The sequence below is a fragment of the Triplophysa dalaica genome, chromosome 12 (genome assembly GCF_015846415.1).
Source record: "Triplophysa dalaica isolate WHDGS20190420 chromosome 12, ASM1584641v1, whole genome shotgun sequence".
Taxonomy (NCBI): Eukaryota; Metazoa; Chordata; class Actinopteri; order Cypriniformes; family Nemacheilidae; genus Triplophysa; species Triplophysa dalaica.
In genome coordinates, this window is record NC_079553.1 from 12,929,704 (window position 1) to 12,948,931 (window position 19,228).

A 19,228-nucleotide genomic window follows, 5' to 3' on the forward strand; every position below is an offset into this window, starting at 1 on the left:
GTTTGCGTCTTAAAAAAAACTTTTAAAACTGTTCAATATATGTTTGTATTTTGATTTTATATATTTTAAAAGTTACATTTTAAAAGATTGACAAAGATTGCTGTTTTCTTTTAATTTATGTCTTTTTAATATAAATATACTCTCAATTTAGTCTTGGAAGTTTCAACCAGTCAGGGCACCAAAGTTATTAAAAATGCACAACTACCCTAAGTAAATCAAAGCTATACCAAAACTAACTGCTGTAAGTGCAGTTCACTGATAGCAGCAAACCTTGTCTGGTGAATAGCGTAACAAAAATTATATAATAACGGAACCCCTGCGAATTCTTTTTTTCTGCCACTTTTCAAGAATTAATAAAGGCTACAGGAAAATAATATTTACAGAAACCTTCATCTGCACTTATAGCCCTGAAGAGGGCGCTTTTCGAATGATTTTATGTAAGGTGCACCTGCTCAGTCATGCAACTCACAGTAAAAGTTGACAAAGAGACTTTGAAAATGTGCAAATTGTGTCATTTTACAGAAAGTTATAAGCCGATTTATATGGCAATGCGCTATTGTTAAAAGAATGTTCAACAAAAGTACATTTTTAATGAATTATTACGTCATTGCAAAGTTGTGTGTACTGAATGTTTTGTCTTTGATTCTGAAAGTCATCTGCTTTGAATTTCTTTTTTCAATGTGTGTCCTGTGTAAATACGAGAAGCGCATTCCATAAGACTGGAATTTATGTAACTTGGTAAAGCAGCTGTGTGAACATTTTCAATTCTATTTTCAAGTCTTTTCATATCTCACAGCGAGCTAAATTCCACAGTTTATTTAGGTTTATTGAATTTGTTTTATTTAGGTGATGGTTCGTTTGTCGGAAAACTACAATTATTTACAATACAAGTGTAAGGCAGTGTATTGAGTTGCCCACCAGATGTCCCCATAACAATGTTTTCTTAGAATAGTTCCAAGTGCCGTTCGCGCTATTTGAGCTTTTTGATGTACCGTAGTGTTGATACATGAGTAGTGCGTCATCTTTTCTTCAGTTCATGTTATCAACACTACAGGTCAGCCACGTTAACGTTAGTGGAAAAGGGGCAATTTAAAATATATTTGTTTTTATCGCACTAAAGTTCATTTTATTGAGATACTTTGTGTTTTAAACTGCTAACGATCTAAATGCAGCATAATGTAGAGGGTTAAAATGTTTTGTTTTGCCTTTGAAATGTGATTTACCCATGTTGGCTAATGCAAAGCTATGTATGATAATATAAGTAGCACGAGCTTGCTGTCGAATTGCCTGTGCATTGTAATGTACTTTGCTAGTTGAAAACTTAAGTTGAGTTCATGTTATCAACACTACAGATGCCGTGCTGTGGAATAAACGGTCGAGCCACGATCCCGAACCCCTTTGTTTCTGAGTCCCCGCTCTCTACCACCACCCACGAACACACACAACACAACGCAGAGTAGCAGAGGCGGTGCTAGGGCCCAGTAAGCGTGCGGAGAGAGAGAAAGAGAGTTACACAAGTAAATGGATGGCGCTTGCATATTCTAAACACAAACCACGTCTTGTCTATTTGCTAGTATATTTGGGATATTTAACAATTATTAGTGGCAGTTCATAATGTTCTTTTCATTAAGATAAAGTCCCGCCTCTGGGAGGTTCAGGAAATAGCACCTCCTGTGTTCTGCAGCTTTTTCACAGAGAAGCTCAAACAAATTTCACAGATTCAGCAGTCAATACCAAGAGACATGACAGAGGACCCAGCTTCACCCGGTAAGTGACAATTTGATCCATTTTGGTTTAATGCCGTTAGATTGCTTGTCAACGTCTTACTTATTCAGATGATTAAATGTTTTTTTTTTAATCTTCAGAAAATTTATTTTTGTCATTATTTTATAATGTTTCAAATTAATCTTTTGTTAAAATGGTACAAAATGAAGAACAAAGCATTATTATTAATAGGGAAATTTGAACATAAATATGAGCTTCGAAGAAACATACATATAAACAAACAAACAAAATTTAAACTTTAAAACACACAGTGAGTCATGTCATGTCAGTCATGACCACTAGATGTCATGAAAACACAGACTAACATCTTGAGTCCTTTTCAAGTCCTTTTGTGGTGTGGCTTGCCGATTTCTAAATGCCTTGCAAACAGCTGTATAATGTTCCACTGTAACTGTGTTCTGTTCCAGGAGAATACCCCGATTACTACGATAATGTGACCAATGATAACGGACAACCATGCAACAATGGCCACACAAAGGCCTTCAGTGAAGTCTTTATTCCGAGCCTTTACAGCATCGTCTTCATCATTGGTTTCATTGGGAACGGTCTGGTAGTGTGGGTGCTTTTCAGATGCCGTCGCAAATCCAACATGACGGACGTGTGCCTTTTTAACCTTGCCCTGTCTGACCTTTTCTTTCTTGTGTCCCTCCCCTTTTGGGCTCATGCTGCCATGGCCGATTGGATCTTTGGTAAATTCTTGTGTCATACCGTGACAGGGCTTTACATGCTGGGTCTTTATGGCAGTATTTTCTTCATGGTCCTTATGACGTTTGATCGCTATGTCATCATCGTCCATCCCCACAACATCTTCTCCAGAAACCGGTCTGCAAAAATGGGTGTGGTATTGGCCTCGTGCGTGTGGATGCTTAGCCTGTTCGCAGCTCTCCCTAACATTATATTTGCCCATGTGAATAACGAGACAAATCATTCGCGACATTGTACTTCAAACTTTACAGAGGGCTGGAAGGTATTTTCTTACCTTGAACTAAACTTCCTAAGCCTGGTTCTCCCTCTGATTATTATGGGCTATTGTTACGCCCGCATCATCCCCACTCTGATAAGCATCAAATCACAAAAGCGACACAAAATCGTTCGACTCATTCTGGCTGTGGTGGCTGTGTATTTCCTATTCTGGACACCATACAACGTTGCCATATTCCTTCAGTTCCTGTATCTGAATGGCTACCTGAACACTTGTGAGTGGCAAAATGGTTTAAGCATGGCCATGCAATGGGTGGAGACTATTGCCTTCAGCCACTGTTGCCTCAATCCCATCATCTACGGCTTTGTTGGAGAGAAGTTCAGAAGAACGGTCATAAAGGTGGTGAAAGAGCAGTTTCCTATGTGCTTCAGACAATGCGTTACATTCTCGCAACAGCTTTCTGAACGCAGAGGCTCAGTCTTCTCAAGATCTACTGAATATTCCAGCACACATTTCATGTAGTGCACTTTTGATGCATTTCGAAATTATACACTTCATTCCTCCTATGCAAATTTAAAAGGTTATTTCATTTTGAGCAAGTCCTATTCCTTCAAACACAGAGTTCCTCTTTTTTACTAAATATATTACACTGTAAGTTTATCTACGTATAAGATTTAGAAATAATTTCTATGTTGTGTTTTTGAATGTTTTGTTTGCATTATGGATGTGAAGGCTATTATATATCTTGCTGTCAGAGCTGGTGCTTAAATATGTGCAAAATTGTAACTTTTTGTTAAGCAATTCTCACTGTTGATATCTACAAATGCAGATCACAGCTTCTAAGATGAATGTACAACTGTATATTATCTACTGAATGTATTTTTGTAAAGGGTTCTAAAACATTTTTTCCTTATGACTTTTTTGTATTAAGCCATTTAAAGTTTTGCCTGTAGCTTCTTTGTGTAGTACTGCTTGTTAAAATGTAATATTATTACATTATATTAAATTATATTATATTATATAATATTTGTTTACTTTGAATGCACTGTGAGCCACTTTGCATAAATGCATGCAAAATGTATAAATGTCATGTTTACATTCCAGTATTCAATAAATGACTGAAAAATATGCATGAAGAATATATCAATGGAATATGTAAATGTAGAATTCCTGGAAATTTTGAAGGAAGTGTAATGAAGCAGCCTGTGTCTGTGTGGCCTCATGTGGTTGGTGTATTTGTTTGTGTGTGTGTGAGGGGGGTGTATTTCCCCTTACAGAGAGGAAACAATCTGAAGCGTAGCGTTTAACCACATTAGGTGCAGGTGTGCGTAAGTCTTTGTCTAGTGTTAGCACGTGAAACCAGTCTCAGGAATGACACAGTACATTTATGGCAGTTTAGTGTCGTAATGCTCGATAGCACAGCAAACGTTTAAAGGGGATATGAAACAACGTTTCATGCTTTTTGACTTCTTGACAATGTTAAATGTGCTGTCTTCTCATGCTTTACATGGTCAACTTGTCAAAAAACGAGTTGGACGTATGACGTAGTATTTTTGGGCTCGATACACTCCCCCAATGTTCGTATAGGTTTTGGAGAGTTTTTTTCAAACATGAAAATCTGTTTCGTAACAACTTTTCTAAGTCCCTTATTTGACAATTCGCATGCGCACGTCACTTTCACTTGTGTGCAGGAGAGAGAGAGCACTGCGTTCGCGAAGTTACGCTGTGTTTGTTTGTTCACTGAATTTGGGTGATAAATGTTATATGTGGATATAACGCTAGATTTGTAGATCGTTTGAAACTGATGGAGCGGTCCCAGTACTAAAAGATGCCGGACATGAACTGCACGCGGTAAATGAAACTGAGTCATATGTTTGTATTTTGTTGGATGTGCTTTAGTTCCATGCAATCCTGGTCCTGGAGGGCCACAGTTCTGCAGAGTTTAACTCCAATCAGCTCCAACACACCTATTTTGAGGTCTGTCTCAAATCGCCCACTTATGCACTATTCTACGCCATTTTGTAGTATAAACTGTCTGAGTAGTGCTTTCACATTGAAAATTCTCAACAAAGAAGTGCACTTTAAGTTCCCGGGTGATGCACTCATCAGCCGAAAATGTGAAGTGTGAATCACGCACCTAACAGTCACAGTTTCACTTATAAGTGGAAGGGAGACGGGTCTATCAGACACTGCTCGAGCTAAGTTCTCCTGTGGAGTGATTAAGCTCAAATGTGATGACGACCGAAGTCATGCCGGACAAAACCGATGGAAATTGCATTAAATGTGCGATGCATGAATTTATTTAATTGACACATGCTTTGTTGTGCGATTGGCGTTATTTGCCCTCGTCTGGGAAACTGCATATACTTACTACCAGTTAATATAAAACGGTTAATTATTCCATTTGGGATTATACTACTCTTCTTATATTCATACACTAGATGGCTAGTGTATATAGCATGTCATTTGGGACACAAATTTGAAGTTCCTATTAATCCTGAAGACCTTGATTAGATGTATCAGTTTGTTGCAGGTTAAGAATCAACTGAAACTCGTAAGTGTAATTGATTAATCGTGTTTTATTGAGTCTTACACAGTTTAGTTTCTTTTTCTTTGCGACCGTTGGGTCAAGTGTTGTTAGTTACGTTTGTTTCGTGTGTTATTGGGAGATATTGAAAGGTGTGTACAACGGCAGCTCAGTATACATGACATCCCTAGGCCCCTTCATTCGGAAACATGGCTTTTCCTATCACTGCTATGCGGATGATACACAACTCTACCTGTCTTTTTGGCCTGGCGATCCGACTGTTTCTGCACGCATCTCAGCTTGCCTAGCCGACATCTCGCTCTGGATGAATGGCCATCACCTGCAGCTGAACCATACAAAAACAGAACTGCTTGTAATACCGGCCGACACAAAGGCTCATCACAACCTTTCCATTCAACTGGGCTCACCAACCTTCACATCTTCGAGAAAGGCAAGAAACCTGGGAGTGGTATCGATGATCAGCTTAAACCTCTAAAGATGATCTAGAATGCCGCGGGAAGAATTATCTTTAATGAACCGAAGAGAGCACACGTCTCTCCTCTATTCGTTAAGCTACATTGGCTCCCTATAGTCGCTCACATCAATTTCAAGACTCTGCTCCTGGCCTACAAGACCACCACTGGTTCGGCACCCCCTCATCTTCACTCGCTAATGCAGACATATCTTCCCACCAGATCCCCACGCTCTGCAAATGAACCATGTCTTGTGGTGCCATCCCAAAACGTTAAAAAATCTCTCCCACATACCTTCTCCGGATTGGTTCCACCTATGTGGAATGATCTGCCCACTGCTACAAGATCAGCAGATTCTGTAGCCCTCTTTAAGCATCGTGTGAAAAAACATCTCTTCTGTCAACACCTGACTGATCAGTTCTGACTTCTATTTCTTCTCTAAAAAACAAAATCTAACTTAGCTCTGTATACTGTGTTAGGTTATATGAGACCAGTCTTCTTTTTGATTGCAGTTATGCTTTTTGTTGTCCTTATGCTGTCCCAATTGCTTCCATTGCTTACCCCACCTGTAAGTCGCTTTGGATAAAAGCGTCTGCCAAAGGACTAAATGTAAATGTAAAATGTATCAGATGTGTTCGATTAGGGCTGGAACTAAACTCTGCAGAGCCCCCCAGCACCAGCCCTGAGTCCGAAATCGCCTTCTTCCACATAATCCACACTATATAGTTGGCGAAAATGACTATGAGTCATGAGTAGTACGTATGTCCCATACCTCATTTTGCTCAAAACAATAGGCGAGAAATACCCAGATTGTCTACTGCTTCCGCTGAGATTTGTGAGTGTACATCGGATGGACACTTCTCTCTATCCCATGATGCAACGTGAGCTGAGCAACGGTCAAATTTCAAAATTAATTCAAATAAAAATACCAGGTAATAGAAGAAAACTCTCCGATTTTTAAATGTATTCTAAGTACAGATTAATGAATTTCTTGTGAACACATTATGTATGTACCGACGCCAAGATACAGGTTGATGTTACTACGTCAGGTCAAAGCGCAGATGGGTCACATGACCATAAAACATGATGGATGCAGTACGTCTGAAATCTATTCATACTACCCCCCACAAACTAACTAAAACGTACTGGTTTAACAGTCGATAGGTAGGTACTTCATTTAAATCAGTATGTACTGTCATAGTATGCGATTTCGGATGCAGTATGTAACTGCTTTGGCACTTGATGTTCCTAAAATCAGATTAGGTAAACATTAGATATATCAAAGTTCTGATCAGAGTTCTGTTTAGTTTGGTGGTAGGCAATGCAGTTTATTGTGCTTAGTTTGTTTACCTTGTTTCTGTATTTTGTTAGAGTTTCTGTTCCTTATGTTGCATGTTCTAGTTTTGACCTTAATTAGTTCCTTGTGTTTCTTCCCTTACACATTAAGTTTCCTAGTCTCCATCTGTTGCCTTGAACTGATTTTGCCAAATTAAAATGTTCCTGGAGCAACAAACCCTGCTACAACATTTCTGAAGAAAAAAACCTATACCCACCTCAAAAACTACCTATAACATTCAAAAACAAATGGAGGAATATGGTGAAAATGAATATGTGGCTTTCCTGTAGCTCAGTGGTAAGAGCATGATGCTAACAACGCTGGGTTCGGTCCGAGGGGATTGCACATACTTACCATGTTCTTCAGACAATGCGCTACTTTCTCGCAACAGCTTTCTGAATGCACAGGCTCAATCTTCTCAAGATCTGATGAATATTCCAGCACGCATATCATTTAGTGCACTTCTGATGCATTTCGAAATTATACACTTCCTTCCTCCTGTGCAAATTCAAAGGTTATTTCATTTTGAGCAAGTCCTTTTCCTTCGAACGCAGAATTCCTCTTTTTTACTAAATGTATCACACTGTAAGTTTATCTACGTATAATATAAAAAAATTATTTATATGTTGTGTTTTTGAATGTTTTGTTAGCATTATGGATGTGAAGGCTATTATATGTCTTGCTATCAGAGCTGGTGCTTAAATATGTGCAAAATTGTATCTTTTTTAGTAATTCTCACAGTTGATATCTACAAATGCAGATCACAGCTTTACAGATGAATTTACAACTGTATATAATCTACTGAATGTATTTTCTTAAAGGGTTCTAAAACATTTTTGCATTAAGAATTTTTTTGGCATTAAGTCATTTAAAGTTTTGCTCGTAGCTTTTTGCTGTAGTACTGAAAAAATGTAATTTTAAAAATAAAAAGGTATGCTTCGGTTTCTTTTCTGCCCACTTTCATTTATGCATTTTTATGTTTGTGTGGTTTATGGTTTGAATCCCTGAAAACTTTACTAAAAAAGTATTATTCCTGTGTATGATGAGACTGTTAGGGTTTTAGGCACAGAAGAACCCAAATGCAGGCAGCAATACGGAGAACAACAAAACGTACTTTAATAATCAAAGAAAAACCCACAATGGGGAAAAAGCAGGACAAACGCAGTCAGGGAACAAAAACAAAAGACTTCCCACGAGGGGGCAAAAAACTAAACTAAAACAAGAAGAAATGTGCACTACAAGAACAAGGTACTCACAGGGTAAATACCTATAGCTAGGGAAACACGACGTACAACACAAATCTCTCTGGAGTACATGTAACGAACCAGCACAAGACAATGAAACAAGAGGAAGTCTTATAGGGAGACAAACAGGATAATTAATAGGGGCCAGGTGACACAGATGAAACACTAAGGGAAAGCTAACGAGACAGAAAGGGCGGGAAAAGGGCGGGAAAAGGGAAAGGCACAACAGCGCCTACACTTTCTCCGCCGGCTGAAAAAAGCAAGCCTCCCTCCACCCATCCTCACCACCTTCTACAGGGGTACCATTGAGAGCGTGCTGACCAGCTGCATCACTGTCTGGTACGGAAACTGTTGTGCAGCAGACCGCAAGACCCTCCAGCGGACAGTGAACACCGCTGCAAAAATCATTGGTGCCCCTCTCCCCTCCATCCTGGATATTTTCCTTACACGATGCTCCAGCAAAGCAAAAAGTATCGTGGAGGACCCCACCCACCCCTCCCACAGTCTCTTCCAGCTCCTACCCTCAGGTAGACGGTACCGGAGTATCAGAGCCCGCTCCGCCAGACTGCTCAACAGCTTTTTCCCCCAGGCTGTGAGAGCCCTGAACTCACATCACTCCACCCCTCTCTGAAACCCCTAACAACCTCCCCCCCCACATACACCTTACCACATCTCAGGAAAAAAACTGTTAACTTTTATTTCTGTGCAATTCAGGTGAACGGGCCTGCACAAGCCACCTGTAGCAACACACTCTCCTCTGGATGCACTAGACACTTTTACACACCATTGTGTTTCCAAAATCCCACAAAAGACTGACTGTAATATATGACTGTAATGTATGCATGCTTACTTCATGCACCTCAAATCACCTTACACTGTTCCCCAGACAGCTGCTTGAATGTCTCTCTCTTTTTGCACATGTACAGTATTTGTAGTCATTTGCACAGATGTACAGTTTGTATTTTATATTTTATTTTTATTTGTTAGTTTATGTATAAGTAACTTTTATATATATATATATATATATATAGCATATGTATAGTCAAAGCTGACAGTAGGCTAGTTGTGTATGGGTTTATATTGTTTTACTTCGTGTTGTATATCTGTATTTATGTAGCACTTTGGTCCTGTGAGGCACGACATCTCGTCCCGCTATATGTCCACACATGTAGTGGAATGACAATAAAGCTCAACTTGAACTTGAACTTGAACTTGAAAAGACGAGACTCGGGGAGAGAGTGTGGAAGGCCAAAAGGCCGAAAACTTCTCTCCCCACATAAAACAGGGAATTCTGTTTTGGTTCTGCCTCAAGACCAAGAATTAGCCAAACATGATAGGCAGAACCGTGACAGAACCCCCGCCTTAAGGAGCGACAACCTGACGCTCCTCAAGGAGACTCACAGGACAAGACAGACTGGGACAATGACAAGACCAAACAAAACAGAGAACAGAATCAGGGGCAGACAGGCAAGAACAAACAGGGGATTGGGGTGACTTAACAGAAATAATAAACATAGGAGGGGGGGGAGGGGGAACAACAAAGTTCATGGGGGAATGTCCAGTAGGGTTGGGATGGGGGGGAACAGATTTAGACCGGGGTGATGCTCGAGAGCGTGAAGCCCCAGGGGTCTTAACTGGAGAAGTCCTGGGGGGCACAGTCTTAGTCCCAGAGGATCTTGTAGGGACAGTCTTGGCTGCCGGCTGGGCATGGCTAGGACCCAGGTATGCTCCTAGTTGAGTCACCGGCAGGGCTGCAGGCTGAGTCACCGGCAGGGCTGCAGGCTGAGTCACCGGCAGGGCTGCAGGCTGAGTCACCGGCAGGGCTGCAGGCTGAGTCACCGGCAGGGCTGCAGGCTGAGTCACCGGCAGGGCTGCAGGCTGAGTCACCGGCAGGGCTGCAGGCTGAGTCACCGGCAGGGCTGCAGGCTGAGTCACCGGCTGAAAGGTCGACTGACACACCGGACTGCACACCGGACTGCACACCGGACTGCACACCGGACTGCACACCGGACTGGACACCGGACTGGACACAGGACTGGACAACGGACTGGATACCGGCTGCACCGGACTGGACACCGGTCGCACCGGACTGGAAACCGGTCGCACCGGACTGGAAACCGCCCGCACCGGACTGGACACTGGACTGGACACCGGCTGCACCGGACTGGAAACCGGCTGCACCGGACTGGAGACCAACGGACTACGAACCGACCTACGTTGCCTCTTCTTCTTCAGCCGGGTCACCCGCCTGGTGGTCGGCTGAAGGGACGAAGAGGACGAGACGGCCGGCTCCGGATTGGAAGCCTCGGACGAGGACCCCCAGGATTCCCGCCCCCCCCCGCTTGCCAGTGAGACTGGGCGGTCGTGAGGAGACTGCGGAGGGGTTTGTGGCGATGCCAGCAACCCCAATCTGCAGAGGACCACTCTCAGGAATCGAAGCCAAAGGAGATGAGAGGTATGTGTCTGATGAGGTCGTGGACTCCGAACGAGCCGAGGCAGTTGGCCACACGGCGTCGAAGTCCAACGGGCTCATCGCCCTCATCTCCGAGCGAGAGAGTGGCTCTCTGAGACCGGCGTTGAATAGCACCGCCAACTCCTCCTCTCCGAAGGTGCCTTGTTCGGCGACATCAAGGAATCTCCCCACGTACTCATCCACAGTCTCCTCTCCCTGGCGAAGGCTGCAGAGGAGACGGGCCAGGCTTGTCCGGTCTGTGTCCATGCTGCCGCTAGGTTCAATAATTGGCTGGTTCGTTCTGTTAGGGTTTTAGGCACAGAAGAACCCAAATGCAGGCAGCAATACGGAGAACAACAAAACGTACTTTAATAATCAAAGAAAAACCCACAATGGGGAAAAAGCAGGACAAACGCAGTCAGGGAACAAAAACAAAAGACTTCCCACGAGGGGCAAAAAACTAAACTAAAACAAGAAGTAATGTGCACTACAAGAACAAGGTACTCACAGGGGAAATACCTATAGTTAGGGAAACACGACGTACAACACGAATCTCTCTGGAGTACATGTAACGAACCAGCACAAGACAATGAAACAAGAGGAAGTCTTATAGGGAGACAAACAGGATAATTAATAGGGGCCAGGTGACACAGATGAAACACTAAGGGAAAGCTAACGAGACAGAAAGGGCGGGAAAAGACGAGACTCAGGGAGAGAGTATGCAAGGCCAAAAGGCCGAAAACTTCTCTCCCCACATAAAACAGGGAATTCTGTTTTGGTTCTGCCTCAAGACCAAGAATTAGCCAAACATGATAGGCAGAACCGTGACAAGAGACCACACCTGACAAAATCCTTTAAACCCTGTTAAATCATACTACATTATAGTATTTACTGGACTCCAGGAAATGCGTATACTGTATGCTTATTTGTTCTACTTGTTCATTAACGCAATCAATGTTTCTTCAAGTTCTAAAATGTTGCGCATAGGCAGCGTTCACTCCATGCCTGAAATAAATGTTTTTATTCTTAATGTTCTCTTTTAATAATAGTAAAATAAACAGGCCTAAACCCCAGCCAACAGCATTCTAAAAATGGCTGGGTTATTTTTAAGCGCACGGTCAAAAAGGCATAAACTCAACCATTGGCTTGTTAATTAACATGTGCTGGATTGTTTTAACCCTCAAATTTAAAAAAATTTCTAGGTCAAATTTATTTACCGGCTGGGTGTGTCCCGTTCTGACCCAATGTTGGGTTGAAAATAACGATGTTACTTTCTTGAACAAAACTTTCTTTTGAGTCGTTTTTGACCAGTTCTCAGGTGGTAATCGGTCGAGCTGGTTCACTGAACCGAATTTCAATTCCAGGTTAATGACGCTAGACATATAGCACTTTTATGGAAACTGAAGCAACTGCCGATTTTTACATGGGAACGAGGATTCTTAAGAGTGGGTTTGACTTGAAGGGACCAAATGTGCAAATCAAGTTTCTTTAAAAATACACAAAAGCTATATTATTACAACTAGATTTTATACTAGATGTTTATTCAAAACGGAACCGCCAAGTTTATTGCCCCTGATTTATTGTAATTTGATTACAGTAAGAGGACAGAAGCAAATCAACCTCAAATGGGTGCTCAACCATAGAACGAATTGAGGATTGTATACAAAAGTGGACAACGCAAAGCAAATTTATTAAATAAAAGACTTTAGGTTGCCGTGTGACGTTTCTCTAAATGTTGCTCTTCGGCCTGTGTGCTGGAAACGTTTCACGCGATCCTATGGTCTTTTAATATTTTTTTTGTCTTTCAGAGCTTTGACTTTGATTACAATCAAATCAAAATCTGAAGCGAAACAAAAAAACAATGAGAGAATTAAAAAATTCAAACAACAGGAACAGGATATGTTAACCAGACTATGACCTCAGATTCAAATGTTAAACCACGTACATAAAAAATGCAAACAACAAACTAAGACAAGAAAAGCAAAGACAAAGGCATTGATAGGAGGCAAACTGAAGAAAGGTAACGAGGGCAAGAGGTGTGTGGCATGACTATAAACCATATACTTATATGAGGAAACAGGGGGGCGGTGTACAGACATGAGACATTAAGGCCAATCCCATTTCTACCCCTTACCAATACACTTTCCCCTACCCCTCTGTTTAGTGCGTTCACGTGAAGGGGTGGGGATAACTCGATTCTCTTTTGATTGGAGGGGTAGGGGGGAAGGGCCATATAGCGCTTCACACAAATATTTTTCAGGACCTCACTTAAATCGAAGGGTTATGAAATTTCCCAACATGGCTGCTTACACAAGTTTAATGTAAGCCTTTCTTTTCTCCGGAAAACAACCACGAACTGAGGGAAGCAGAACGCGCTCCCTCTCAGATTCGCGTTCGCTCTCAGATACCCCGCAAACAAAACAGCTAGGATAGGAACGGGAACACAAACAGGAACATCGACTCGATAGACTAGATAAACTAGACTAGACTTACGTGGCAAACTCAAGAAAAGGAGGCTGCAAGGTTAACAGCACACAGCTAACACTCCAAATACTGACAATGATCCAGCCCAAGACAGAAGACACAGAGACATTTCGTAAGGGGGCAAATTTGGAGGAAACAGCTGTGGGATTCATAATGAGCACTACCGAGGAAACAAGAGGGTAGGAACAATGACAAGACCGGAGAGAGAGTATGGTGAGCCATACGTCCCAAAATAGTCTCTCTGCACATTAAACATGGGGTCCTGTCATGATCCCGCCCGCCACTAGGCCAAGAGAAACATGCCATGATGCGGCAGAATCATGACAGAAGCCCCTCTTTAAGGAGAAGCAACCTGATGCTCCTCAAGGCACAAACAAGACAAGACAGACTGTGACATGACCAAAAAACAAGGTAACAAGATAAAACAATAACCATCTAAAAAATTGGGGGGTAACAAGAGTCCAAGGGGGGAGCACAAGAGTCCAAGGGAGGGGACCAAAAGAGTCCATGGAGGGGGAGACGCACAAGAGTCCAAGGGAGGGAAGTCCAAATATGGGCAAAACACAGGTCCAAACAAGGACACAGACTGGTTTGCCGGCTGACACACGGATTGGTTTGCCGGCTGACACACGGACTGGTTTACCGGCTGACACGGACAGGATTGCCTGCGGACACTGACAGGATTGCTGGCTGACACGCACTCGATCCCGGGGACATGGACGCTCTCCGGCGGTGCTCTCCAGCAGCTGGGCACTGGAGAGCTGGCGGGGATCTGTGTCGGGAAAGGACAACATCGCCTCAACCCTGCAGGGGAATCCGACGGCCCCGACCCTGGAATGGAGCCCAGCGGCCCCGACCCTGGAAGGGAGCCTGGTGGCCTCGACCCTGGAGGGAAGTCCGGCGGCCTCAACCCTGGAGAGGAACCCGGTGGCATCAACCACCCCACACCGATCCCTCTGTCTGCTAGGTCCTGATATGGCTGGAGGACTGCGGACCCAGGACCCAGACACAGACAGCGGGTAAGGGCTCCTATCGAGCGTCAAGGCCGTCGGATTGTCGAGGGTTGAGGCCGACAGTGTCCTGTCCCGCCACAGATCCCCGCCCACTCTCCAGTGCTATACGGCCGCCGGAGAGCGCCGCCGTGTGTCAGCCGGCAAACCAGTCCATGTCCTTGTGTGGACTTGTGTTTTGCCCTTGTTTGGACTTCCCTCCCTCTGTCCTCACCACCCACATTCATGACAACTAGTTGTGACATAATGAAAGGGCAAATGGTAATCTCAGGAATATTTATGAATAATTTCACAATATCCGATACTGTTCAAATTAAACAATTATAAGATATTGTCATAAATTATAACTGTGACCACTCAGAGGAACATAACGGATAACAAATCCCTGACAGCACCCATCATTCAACCACAACACCGATAACTTTCAAAGTACTCCTACAGTTTGGGTTTCGGGCCTTAAAATCTATGAAAAACAGTTTGTACAGAAAATGAAGCGTAGGCAACGATCCTAATTCTTGTAAAAAAACTAAAATTAGTCACTCATAATTGACTAATTTTACACTTTGTTTTTCTAATTCCAGAAAACTGACTCACTGTTGAAGCTTCAACGAGCACAAAAAATCATTCATCTTATGACAGACATATCGCTCATTTGTGTGGTTGTTGTACGGCCTTGCTTATTGACGATATTAGTCTCTCTGTGGGTGGGGGAAGGGATTAGGGTTCATTCAGAAGCTAATTCAGTATCAGTTATTGTTTCATCAAGTCCAAGGGAAATTTTTTCATTGCATCCAGACCTGCTAACATCAGAACAGTGACAGGAAGTGTGTTCACACCTAACCTTCCTTGCAAGATACAGTAATGCACCAAAGTACACACACACACATGCACGTGCTTCATTTTACAGGAAATTTGCTGAAGGCAAATGTACAGAAAGAAGGTGAAATGTACAAGTCTCTCTTTCATGACCATCTGAACCAAGTCTCGACAACAAGTTAGTGAGTTAGTTCCAACATCTCACAACAATCATTCATCATGGATGAAGGGCATACCGAAAGGTAAAATAATTTTGAGTTACTGGATTTTGAATTTATGTTGTATATCCTTAAAACTTGACAAATTTCGAAGCATTGGACAGAGAACAGCCATGAAACCTCAAAATGTCCTCAAAATGTCAAGATTGTTTTTTATATACAAGCAATTTAACTAATTAACCTTAGGGAGGTATTGTACATTTATTTTAGGACTGGTTAAAAATAGTAGATCAAAGATACTGATATATGTTGACAGCATGCAGTGGGATTGTGGTGGGATGTTTCAGAGGCCTGTGGTTTATAAGCGTTATGCGACCTCCTTCTGTTGATATATACATATATTTGAAAACGCTGTGGTCTGCATGTACTAGCTGAGGTTTACTTGTAGTGCCACTTTCAAACCATGTATACAAACAAATTTTGCATTTATAATAACAGTGCTTTACAATTTATTATGAGATCATATTCATGGGATGTACGGTATAATTGTTACATTCCGTTTTATGCTACATCCTTTGTTATAACTGCCTATCATACATCCTGACCATTTAGCGCTGACATTGCTTAGAATTAAATGGACAATTTCTAGAAAAAACGAAAACAAAATATTAATTTCATTACATAGTTGACCCTTGCCTGACCATGCCAGTGCGGTTTGTGTTTCCTTTTTATTGCGAAACTTAGAATTTATTTACATTTATCAAGATAGTAACTGATTGAGAAACCTTGCGGAATATTTACAGATGGTAATGAATGTGGTTGAGATGTTTAAAAAACACATAAAGCATTACAGCTATAGACAAAATACACATTTGTGTAAAAGGACTCTTAAAAGGATAGTTCACCCAAAAAAATGTATTCTATCAATTACTCACACCTTTATGAACAAAAAAGAAGATGTTTTGAAGAATGATGGTAAACCGAACAACGCTGTGCCCATTTACTACTATTGTACGGAAAAAAACCAATGCAAGTCAATGGGTGCTGCCGTCGTTCAGTTACCAACATTCTTCAAAGTATCTTCTTTAGTGTTATGGAGAAGAAGGTTGTACAGGTTTTGTACAGAACCAACTTGAAGTTGAGCAAAGGATGACAGAATTTTCCTTTTTGGGTGAACTGTCCCTTTAACACAAAACCTTTTACAATAGTGAAAGATTGCTATGCATGATGTTATTAAGTGCACAAATTTCCTTTGATTCTCTATATGAATTGATATATCTATGATTCATACTCAATAATGAGTGAATCATAACCAGCCCCAACACCCCAAACACATCTGTAGTTTCAATTAGTGGTTCCAAAAAACATTTTCAAAAATCACTTGTGATGATACAGACAAATAATGTGTATGAATATACTAGAAAATATAATGCCATAAATTAAATAATACATTTCCATATATCAGAACCCAGTGTTCTATACTGTATATACTTTCTATAATATACATGGAATGATTAAATACATTGACTAATAAATAAGAAAATACATTTTCTTTGCTTAAACTTGCACCCAAATTATTATCCCTCTCAATTAAATATACTTTATATTACAGAATGGAAACGACATATAACTACTACAACTTGCCATCCCAAGAGCCGTGCATTACTGGAGATTTAACCCTGAATTCACATGTCAAGTCTGCCATTTTCTGTGTGGTCTTTGGACTCGGACTTGTTGGGAACATCATCATCTTATGGGTTCTCCTGAAAGTCATGCATTTGAAAACTATGACAAACGTCTGCTTACTGAATCTGGCTCTGTCAGACCTGCTGATGGTCCTGTCGCTACCCTTCTGGGCTCTGTATGTTCAAGGTCATCACAACACAGCCAATGCCATGTGTAAGGCTATGACAGGAATATATCAGGTGGGATTTTACAGCGGGATCCTGTTTGTGACCCTGATGAGCATGGATCGCTATCTGGTTATCGTACATGCTGTGGCATTGCTGGGGGCCAAGATGCTGCGCTACGGAGTTGTGGCTAGTCTTGTTATATGGGTGGTTTCGATCTGTGCCACTCTCCCGGAGGTCATGTTTGCATCAATGGTGACAGAGGACAACCTCACCAGATGCCAGGGAAACTATCCTTTGGGCTCTGCACATAAGTGGAAGCTTTTCCGTAACTTTAGTGAAAACACGGTGGCACTTTTCATCTCTCTGCCCATTATTGCATTCTGTTACATCAGGGTGCTGATGGTGGTGCAGAAGACAAAAAACTCAAAAAGGGATCGAGCCATAAAGCTTATACTCGCCATTGTTGCAGTGTTTGTGGTCTTCTGGGTACCCTACAATGTGGTTGTGTTTCTAAAGACCTTGCAGCAGTTTGATATTCTCAATAGCTGCGAGGCGTCTCGTCATATTAACATGGCCATGGACTTGACAGAGACAATCGCACTGACACACTGCTGCGTCAATCCAGTCATTTATGCTTTTGTTGGAGAAAAGTTTCGCAAAAGCCTAACAAGCGTGTTTTCGAAATACATTTTGTGTTTGAAGGTCTACCAGTCAACGTCGATTCATTCAAAAGTTTCTGAAATTGACACCTCCAACACAGCTTTGTAAAGAACAGAAGTCTTTTCTTTATTTTCCTCCCACCAAAACAGGACCCGATTCGAAAGTCCCTTATGATTTCTTCTTAAATGATGGAAATGTTTTAGAAACTGCTTATATTTGCTGTGTTAGTTTTGCGATTGTAGTTTTGTTTTGCACTTCTCACCTTTTGTAGCTTCGCAATATACATTTTGATGCAATCTTTTTTGACAACACAACATAATATAGATGTACTACCTCAATAAAATAAAAAATCCCTTAAAAAAAACCTTTCAACTGTATAAAAATCCCAGCTGGTGACACAAAAGAAGGTTTCAGTGTGCCTGTGAATAATACAGTGTCTTGAAGTCAAACTATTTTAAAGTGGCTGTAAAATGACTTAATGCATTAACTGACTTTAATCGTATTTTAGTACATTTAAAATAACCACATTTCCAAATGTATATATCACATCCAAACCAAATCTTCTACCGTGAGCTCTTACCACATACCATCCACTAGCATATGCTCTGTACATCACTGTCAATAACCACAGGACTTCCTTAACCATACACATCAAAGGCAAAACCACCAAAAAAACAAGAATGTACTGAAATGGCCTAAAGAAGAGGTCTGAATGTTGAATCTAAGTCAAGAAGTCAAATTGTTATTATTATAATGCTGTCTTTCTGTTTTATTTCCAGTATACCTGCATAACATTTTATCTTCAAGTTACTCATTTCATACACAGAGATTGATTCACGTTCATCAATATTTTAATAAACAAATAAATCACAAACGTGTGTTTCAAATGTATGTTGTAATGCTTGATGTTACCACCCGAGCACTCCATATGACAAAGGGCATGGTTTGATGAACCGATGAACCAGGAAGATACAAGGTAAAAGTAGTACAAGGATAGACAGACAAAGTGAAGTCCTAGTACTGTACTGGTGGTTCACTTACTGTACATGTAGGAGTCTGGAAGTTTCTGAGTCAGGATTCCGAGGAGGTTTTCCAAGTAAAGGTTTTATCGGTAGCTCAGATTTTCCAACGTATGAAACTTTGCAAACTAAAACTATCGTGGGAAAAGGACTTGCTGACTTGCATATAGCTCAAAACTCAATATGTTTACACAAACGTAAAGTTCCCTTGTTTAAATTTCTGACAGTGAATAAATGTATATATTATGTGAATATTTTTAATCCATTTTGTATTTTTCTTTTTTTAAATTCACTTTATTTATTACTTTAACCTTTTTTATCATCCCTTGAGTCTGTCTCTTTTTCAAAGGAGACTTGGCCAAGAAGACACCATTACAAAATTAAAAGACAACAGCAACAGACAAAGAAAACATTGAAATGCAATTTAAATAAACCATGACTGTTAATACAAACAAAAAATTCTGCTTAAAAATAACTGTCACGGTTCCC

The 19,228-nt window shown here is 41.2% G+C and overlaps 2 protein-coding genes across 3 annotated transcripts; both read left to right on the top strand.

Annotated features, from left to right (window-relative positions):
• Positions 1-1,053: 1,053 nt before the first annotated feature.
• Positions 1,054-3,836, top strand: LOC130432863 (C-C chemokine receptor type 5-like). Of its 2 annotated transcripts, XM_056762430.1 has the most exons (3): positions 1,054-1,517; positions 1,632-1,767; positions 2,193-3,836. In XM_056762430.1, the coding sequence occupies exons 2-3, from the start codon at positions 1,743-1,745 to the stop codon at positions 3,227-3,229; spliced, it is 1,062 nt and encodes a 353-aa protein (XP_056618408.1). In that variant the 5' UTR covers positions 1,054-1,517; positions 1,632-1,742; the 3' UTR covers positions 3,230-3,836. The 2 variants fall into 2 exon arrangements, with proteins under 2 accessions (XP_056618408.1, XP_056618407.1); XM_056762429.1 differs by having other exon boundaries at positions 1,054-1,767.
• Positions 3,837-15,165: 11,329 nt separating this feature from the next.
• Positions 15,166-18,580, top strand: si:cabz01093077.1 (C-C chemokine receptor type 4). Its single transcript, XM_056762820.1, has 2 exons — positions 15,166-15,291; positions 16,820-18,580. The coding sequence occupies exons 1-2, from the start codon at positions 15,269-15,271 to the stop codon at positions 17,826-17,828; spliced, it is 1,032 nt and encodes a 343-aa protein (XP_056618798.1). The 5' UTR covers positions 15,166-15,268; the 3' UTR covers positions 17,829-18,580.
• The last annotated feature ends 648 nt before the right edge of the window (positions 18,581-19,228 follow it).

Excerpts from the sequence above, each read along its gene's own strand:
- LOC130432863 (XM_056762429.1), top strand. The coding sequence starts at position 1,743 with ATGACAGAGGACCCAGCTTCACCCG. Across the intron at positions 1,768-2,192 it reads AGAGGACCCAGCTTCACCCG|GAGAATACCCCGATTACTAC; the intron begins GTAAGTGACAAT and ends GTTCTGTTCCAG.
- si:cabz01093077.1 (XM_056762820.1), top strand. The coding sequence starts at position 15,269 with ATGGATGAAGGGCATACCGAAAG. Across the intron at positions 15,292-16,819 it reads GATGAAGGGCATACCGAAAG|AATGGAAACGACATATAACT; the intron begins GTAAAATAATTT and ends TTTATATTACAG.